This window comes from Acanthisitta chloris, unplaced genomic scaffold (genome assembly GCF_000695815.1).
Source record: "Acanthisitta chloris isolate BGI_N310 unplaced genomic scaffold, ASM69581v1 scaffold1384, whole genome shotgun sequence".
Lineage (NCBI taxonomy): Eukaryota > Metazoa > Chordata > Aves > Passeriformes > Acanthisittidae > Acanthisitta > Acanthisitta chloris.
In genome coordinates, this window is record NW_008669628.1 from 12,602 (window position 1) to 20,873 (window position 8,272).

General features: G+C 51.9%; 1 protein-coding gene across 1 annotated transcript in view; it reads right to left on the minus strand.

Moving 5' to 3' along the window:
• Window positions 1-2,685, minus strand: part of LOC103800968 (transmembrane protease serine 9-like) — a gene marked incomplete at its 5' end in the record, with an annotated part of 13,283 nt that extends 10,598 nt beyond the window's left edge. The window contains 4 exon segments of the mRNA XM_009073363.1: window positions 393-458; window positions 903-1,030; window positions 2,197-2,229; window positions 2,554-2,685. Coding sequence (XP_009071611.1) covers window positions 393-458; window positions 903-1,030; window positions 2,197-2,229; window positions 2,554-2,685 — 359 coding nt within the window.
• Window positions 2,686-8,272: the final 5,587 nt, after the last annotated feature.

Genomic DNA, 8,272 nt, shown 5'->3' on the forward strand with positions numbered 1-8,272 from the left:
ATGCTCCCTGCAAGGGACAGGCTCCTGTGCTAGCTGCCTGCAGGGAACTCAAGGGAGACAAAGCTAATTCCTAACTGTTGAAGGCACAGATTCCTCTGGAGATGTTCTCTGGGTTGAAATGGGCATTTGCATTATTGTTCTTTGGCCAAAAGCTTTGGTTGAACAAAGTAGTTTTCCTCTGCCTTTCTGACTGCATTTCCAAATGAAACACTGTTCAGTCCCAGCTTCTCTTTGTGCTGTTCCATTTCCAAATGAAACAATGTTCAGTCCCAGCTTCTCTTTGTGCTGGTTTTGAACAAGAGCACAGGTGTGAGCTCACCTTCTTGGTGAGGCTTGTCAGAGCACACTGATCAAGAGCTGCAGAGCCTGCAGAGAACTGCCTGCACTCACCTGTAGCCCAGGATGGTGCAGCCAGTGCAGCTCCAGTCCAGCTGGGAGTCCTGGAGACTGGACAGGAACTGCAAAGCAAAGAGCATTGGTCACATCCATCACAAAGACCCCAGGGAGGTGGGACTAGATGATGCCTTGGATTTTGCAGGGAGCTGGAGCTGCTGAAGCACCTTCTTCTGTCTCTGCAGGCAGCAGAATCACCGTGTCCAGCTCATGGGTGACCCTTTTCCCACCCTGTCACAGGGCACGAGGCAGTACATCCCTTCTTTATGCCTTCCTACCTCTTTGGCAAGGAACAGGCCTGAGCACACATTTCCCACCCCACAGATGCCTCTCAGGGCCCTGGGAGAGCCTCTGTGTGCAGCTCAACCCCACAGTCTGCTCTGCTGATGCTTAGCAAGCCCCAGTTTTCCTGCTGCCCTTGGCATCTGAATGACACCAGTCAGGCTGGGCCCTGGGGAGCCACCACAGCCTTTCCCAGGTGTTCTCCTGCAAAGCCCAGGTCCACTCACCAGCCTCTCAAGAGCAGGTGTCAGCACCCTGTAGTAGTCTGAGTTCTCAGTCTGTAAGCTGCTGTTGAACGTGATTCCTTGCAGCTCCACGGTGTGCTCAAAGCTGGTCTCTCCTGTGGGCTGGCAGGCTGCAGGGAGGGCAGTGGCTGTCAGGGGCAGCTCCCTCAGGCCTTGGCAACAAGGACCTCCTCATGTCCCTCAAACCCCCCTGATCTCAGCAGCTTGGCTGTCCCTGAGCACCCCGACGGCCTCAGGGGTGCCCCATGGCCACACTGGGACACCTGCAGTAGGAGCATTTTGCACTGAACTGGTTGGAACTTGAAAAAAGTGGATTTTTGGCAAGGTTGAGGCAGAATTTCATGAGCAGGGTACACTGAGGGTACAGCCTGGCATTCCAAGATTGGCACTATCCTGGCAGGAGAGGCTGGGAAAGCTGTGCTGGCACTGCAGCAGCTCAGAGAGGGAGGCTGGAGCAGAGCTGGAGGGATCTGTCAGTGGTGACACGTTGGGGTCCTCACCGTGGTGCTGGCTGAGGTGGCATATGGCCATGGGGCACCAGAAGCAGCAGGAGGAAGGTGGGAGAGGCAAGGAGACAGTAGTCATGCTCTGAAGTGGGACAGGCAATGGTCAGTGACTGCAAGAGGTTGTGACAGGAGATGGCAGGGACAGAGAGGTGCAGTGACAGGAAATCTGGAGGTCACAGGGAGAGGTTAGAGGATAGACTCACAGAATTGTTCAGGTTGGAAAAGACCTCTGAGATCATTGAGTCCAACTGTTCCCTGTGCCCTGCCACATCTAGGCAGGGCAGATGGCAGATGTGCCACATGTAACACACCAATTCAGCTCCTTTCCCTCTGGACAGCTTTCTAGCCACTCTACCCCAAACCTGGAGCATTCCATGGTACTCTGGAGACCCAAAGATAGGACCCAACACTTTGCCTTGTTGACCCTCACACCATTGGCCTTGGCCCATCAATGCAGCCTGTCCAGATCCCTCTGCAGAGCTTCCTGCCCTCCAGCAGATCAACATTCCCACCCAGCTTGGTGTGTGAGCTGAGTGAGGATGTCCCCCAGCCCCTTGTCCAGTCATTGAGGAAGATATTAAACAGGACTGGCTCCAGAGTGGCCTGGGGATCATCACTTGTGACCAGCCCCAGCTGGATGTAACCCCATTCCCCACCACCCTCTGGGCTCAGCCAGCCAGTTTTTGCCCAGGGAAGACTGCAGCTCTCCAAGCCATGAGCAGTTTCTCCAGGAAACTGGTGTAGAATACTAATGGTGTCAAAGGCTTTACCAAAGCTGAGGTAGACCAGATCCACGGATCCTTCTGTGGAAGGAATCACAGGTCGAAAGGGGCCACAGTGGGTAATCTGGTCTACCCTCTCTGGTCAGGCAAGGCCATGCAGAGGAGAAAGGTCTGGCTGCTCAAGCAGCACATGTGTCAAGAGACAAAGTGCTCTGCAGTCAAGTTGAGAACACGAGTTGACCGCAGCCCCAACAGTCTGTGTGTGCACGTGCAGAGAGTTGACATTTTGTCCTCAGCAGAAGGCTCGGAGGGATGTTGGGCAGGAGCAGTGCACAGCACAGCAGCTTTCCCTCTGGACAGCTTTCCAACCCCTCTCCCCCAAACCTGGAGCCCAGCCACACTCACCCAGCAGGATGCTGAGGCACAGCGTGGTCACACTCACTGCCAGCGCCGTCGCCGCCGCCGCCACCTTCCAGCCACGCGCGCCGCGCGCCGCCTTGGGCTGCTCCATGCTCCTCCACAGCTCTGCACCTGGCTCTGCAGTCAGAGAGAGGAGGAAAAGGACAGGAGGGGTTAATGTGCCCTGGTTACCCCAGTGCATTGCCATAGGAAACAAAGGGATGGACACACACTGTGTTTCCTCAGTGTGCTGAGCTGAGGCTCAGTTCAGGTTGTAGACCTGAAGACATCAATCAGTGTGTGGTGACCTGGTTCCCCTTCCCTCTTTTCCAGGGGTTGTGTTGTCACACTGGCTGTGCCCCCTGAGCACGAAGCAGCTTGACACCTCTGTGCTTGGCACAGGCTTAGGATGAGCTGAGCCAGCCCCAGTGGCACAGAACCTGCCCAGGGTCTGACCAGGCAGCACACTGCACCTGCAGGTCATCCCCAGGCAGTGTCTGAAGGTCCTGCTGCCTACAGTGCCAGGGACAGCTCAGTGGGCATGGCCAGACCTGATCTCTTGGTTTGCTCCTTCTGCCTCAGTCACTGCCCCTTGTAAAGAGCCTAAGCCCAGACAGTGTCACAGCATGTTATAGGGTCAGGATGGTCTCTGCTCCCAGGCTACTAGCAGGACAAGAGGGAACAGACTCAAGCTCTGCAAGGGGAGGGATAGGTTGGATATTAGGAAGAGATTTTTTCCAGAGAGAGTGCTCAGGCATTGGAATGTGCTGCCCAGGGAGGTGGTGGATTCACCATCCCTGGAGGTTTTCAAGCTGAGACTGGATGTGGCACTTAGTGCCATGGGCTAGTGACCACAGTAGGGTTGGACTTGATTATCTTTGAGGTCTCTTCCAACCTGGTTGATTCTGTGATTCTCTGATTCTCTGGAGCTTAGGGCTGTAAATCAGGGAAGCTGCAGAGGAACAGCCTTTTCTCCTGTAAATGCATCCAGCCTCGAGGGGAGGAGGGCAGGAAGGGAGTGGGACACAGGGAGCAGCTCTGCTGCTTCACAGGAGCTTTTCAGTGTTTTCCAAGAGGCGTCAGCAGCTCTTTAAAACTGAAGCTTCTAGATAAGAGATTTTAAAAGGTCACTTCTTTGTGAGGCAACAGACCGAGAGAAAGGGGAGAGGAAGGGAGAGCCTGTCCAAGATGCCTCTTTTTTATTTTTTTCTCTAGCAGACCTCCAAATATTGTTTTTCAGCTGTTAACTGAGCCTGGCACAGATAGGCACTGTGGCCCCTGAGTTCTGCTAACAATGTCTCTGTTTGACAATTCAGCTCTGGCTCCGAGGAGACAGGTAGGGAACACTTTGCAGTGGTCCTGGTGACCTGGATACATACAGATGAGGGATCCCTCAGCTGCTCCTGCAGTGGGTTTTGGAGTCTCCACAGTGCACTGAGTGTGGGAGCTCAGAGATCCAGTCCAGCTGTGCTGAGCAGTGCAACCTTCAGTGACCCTCAGAGCTAGGGCAGCTGCAGCTGAAAAAAAGCATCACAGACAAAATGACCTTAGCCTGGGGTTGTTTGGACAATACAATCTTGCCTGCATCCAAAAAGTCATCTGACAACAGAAGGTACTTGGGACCCTAGAAAGAAGTTTGTACTGGTGATTGCAGAGGCATTTGAACTGGGAAAATATTGAGAGAGAGAGAAGCCTCCAACTTCCCTAAACAGTAAAAACTTGTCTTTGCTCTCCTTTGTAGCATAAGGAAAGTTTATTTTCCTTTGGTGTGAGTTAGAAAAGGATTAAAAGGACACATAAGGGGAAAGCCCATCTTGCAAGACCAACACAGAGACTGGATTTTTTTAGTGGAAGGTAATAAGGACCATCTATAAATACATCATGGAGACCTACAGTAAGGAGCTCTGTGTGCTGGAAAACATTGTGGCATAAAATCAGGTGAGCCAAAATTAGGAGAGTATTAACAGTCAGAGGAGCACAAGTTTCCAGTAGGAATGTTGAGGGAAAAAAAAGCACATTTATGATTTTTTTTTTGTCAGAGTGGAAGTTGTGAGTGGTGATAAATGATGCCCTGACAGCAGAGGGTGGGCAGCTCTGAGCTGGGTGTCCTTCTAGTTCTGAACCAGTGACCTCCTTCTGTCTTCCTAGACCTCTCCAGCCCTTGGTCTCTCTCCCTTCAGGAGTGTTCACATTCCTGCCAGGCACTGCCCTGTCCCAGGTTCCATCCTGCTCTTCTCCAGCTTCTCCCATTCCCAGTCTGCATTCCCAGTCCCATTCCCTGCCAGCAGCCCTTGAGCATGGGAACATGAGCTGAGCCCCACGCTGAGCTCTTGGCCAGAGGAAAGGAACAGAGGAAAGAAACAGTGTCTTCAAAAGACAACTCCATTTGAGGTTGATGTCCCCCAGTGGTAAATCCAGGCTGCTGGGATGGTTTTCAGCCAGCTGTGATGGTAAAGAGCTGCTGATATGCTGCAGCCATTGGAACAATAATGTTAACAAACCATTTGCTTCACCCCTGGTGGGGTAATCTGGCTCTCAGTGCTGTGCCTGCTGAGCCTGCAGGCACAAGGGTTGCAAAACTGTCTCCTGGCCTAAGGTCATGCCTGGAATTCCTCACCCAGACAAAGGCTTTGCGAAACTTGGTATGGAAAACATGCAGCTTGCTCGGGGCAGAGCACCAGCTCAGCAGCAGATCCACCTGCAGCATCAGCAAGTAAGGAGCCTGTGGCCAAAGGTGAGGGAAGGACTCCTGATTTTATCACTGAGGTAAGACTTGTGGCACTTCAGAGGAGGAATCCAGCAGAAGCAGAATATTCTTCCAGAGGGAGATAGCCCAAAATGAGAAAAGAGCCTCATGGCTTCACCTTACAAAATCATAGTACAACAAACCAAATCAGGAGCTTGAGCAGGAGAGAGAGGGTGGTCATTTGCACAGCCAACCCCAAATATTTCACTTAAAATGGGGTCAAGTCTTGTGATGTTTCCCTTACAGTTGGGAATTTAGTTGTCTGGAAATGTGGCTCAGCTCTTGTGGCAGCAGCTGCTAACAGGAGCTAGACTGCTTTGCTAGGGGAGTAGATTTGTACCCAGTGGTGTCTGTTGGGTGGTGCAGTGTGAGGACATAGGTCTGGAGAGGCCAAGACCCATGTGCTGGTTCCCACTCGTGCCTCGAGGCCACACCAGGGCTGCCCCATGAGTTGGGCTCCACAGAAAGGAGTTTTGGAATACACTGCTGCTTCCTGGTGAGCTTATGTCTTCCCTTAGACCTTCTGATGAGGTGATGCTACACCACGAAAAAAAAGTCCATGCAGAAACAGCAACCGACTGGACAAACAGGTACAGGACAGAGCTCTCAGCACCATGGAGCAAAGACAAACCACCCCCACGACCAGCAGACACGGGTTTGGCTGACATGGGCATCACCTGCCCCCACACTGGTTCCCTGGACCACCCAATGTTGGATTTCTTTAGCCATCTCCAGCTCCTGAGATGGACATGTAGAGCTGGACACGTCCCTGTCGCTCTGTAGCTCAACATTTAGGGGGTTTGTGCTGCTTTTGGAAGGTTATACCCCACTTTTCAAGCAGAAAGCAAGGCTCTCCTGAGAGGCTGCAGACTCTGCACTGAGGACACCTCTTTGCTCCTGAGGTGAGGGAGTGAGGAGCCCCCAGAGCAGGTGAGTCCTGCTCACCTGCAGCACTCTTGGTTCAGCTGTAGCTCTCAGCATGCCCAATGACACTGTGCAGGCCTTGTTTATTGTCCCTCTTGGTCTTCAAATATCTCTCAATTTACAAGTAAGAAGATCCTCTCCCTGCCTGCCAGCTCTGCAGGCTCAGCAGGGCCATGACAGACAGGCTGAGCTCCCCAGTGCTCATCTTATCACTGCCAACAAAGGCCCTAACATCACTTCCACCTCGAGCCCTGAGCTCTCCCTTTGGTAACAGAGTACCAGGCAGATTTGTACCTGCAATTACTTCTTCAGCTTTTAGCCATGGCTTGCACAATAAAGCCAGGGCTGCTCTCCTCCCCCCTGGCTGTGCTGCCTGAAAACCCAGCAGAGATAGTAAATACAGAATGCACATGGGGAGTATCCAGTGTGCCAGGAAGTGCCATGTTTGTCCGGTTACTCCTCACAATGGCACTATACAATCCGATACTTTCAGCTCATGAATGGCCAAGGAAAAAAAATCTCACATGCTTAACTCATGGCATTTAGTGACAGCCACTTGCCTCCTTTGGCCTCTGTGCCTGGCCCAGTGCAAAGGCTGTGGGAACAATCCTGGTCCCAGTGAAGCTGCTGGACATACTGGGCCCAAAGGAACAGGGGATAAAGCTGATGGTTTCCTTTTGCAGAGAACCCTCCCCAGCAATTTAGATAGAATTTAAATTCTTGGCCATTAAAAGCAATGGGCTTTGGCTGTTACTGCAGTTTGACAAGTTAATTATGAATGTTCATGATCACAACCCCCCAAACTAGCCTGAAACTAGTCACCTGCAGTGCATGTGGCCTCCCAGGAAGGATTCCCACAGAAAAACCAGCCAGTGATGACAGATACTAGCCAAGCAAGGAACTCACAGCTCCTGAGTCAATGGGATTTTTGTCACTGGCTGCAGAATGAAACTCTACATTTGGATGCAGGAGAGTGTCAGCTGCAAACTGCAGTGCTGAGGCTGTGGGAAATGTGCAGCTCCAGTCTGCCCCTCCTGCCTGGGGAGCCCATCAAGGTGTTGGCACACAGGGATGGCTCAGGTCCTGCACTTGCCTTTTTTTGGCACCTCCACCCACAGACACCTGCCCTGAGCAGGACACAGAGCTCTGTGCAGGGCAGTCTCCAGCAGTGTGAGGCACTCTCAAGCCTTTCCTTCAACACTTTGATGCTTCAAAGCACCATCCACTGCAGAAATGTTTCCCTGAGCTCAGATCCTGCTGCTCTCCAAGCCATGGAGGTTTTCTCGTGCCAAGGTGGAAGCTTCTCCTTGCCACAGCTGTATTTCCTACAGGCATAATGTTGCTTAGCTCAGCATTTAGGTCTGCATTGCTGCTAAAGCTGCACTTCTTGTTTCCTGTGAAGTGCCCTGAGATTTCTTTCTGGAACATTTCCTCACTTGTTACAGCTTTTCAATAATACAGATCATTCTCTGTGTTTGCCTTCCAAAGTGTTAAAGAAACCAAACTTTCTCCTCCTCAACCAGTACTCTCAGAGAAGAGTGTCTAGAGATCACTTTCCACCAAGGCTCATCTGTTAGGTCCTACACGTGGCTGAAGACACTTCGATTAACCCACAAAGGCTGAAAAATGTGCTGTGGAGACACAACTGCAGGGCAGAGCTGGCAGAAATGCCCAAGCTGCACAGACATCCCACAAGGAGCTCATTCCTGGGGTCAGTCAGGTCCTTTGGGCTGAGGAGCTAAACCAATCTCCTCTAGCATCGTTTGTGCAAAGTGCTCTCAACCTGCTCCAAATCATGCCAGAGCCACATGGAACCAAAAACCACTAAAACCCACTCCAAAAAGGGAGAAGCACTGAAGGTGTTTCCATCTATTCCTTTGGATAAAATTTGAGCTGAGCATTGCCCCACAGGCAATGAAAGCCCCAGCAGAGCCTTTTGAGGGAACCCTAACCCTAACCCTAACACCCCTAACCCTAACCCTAACCCTAGGTAGGGCTGAGGAGCTGAACCAATCTCCTCTAGCATCATTTGTGCAAAGTGCTCTCAACCTGCTC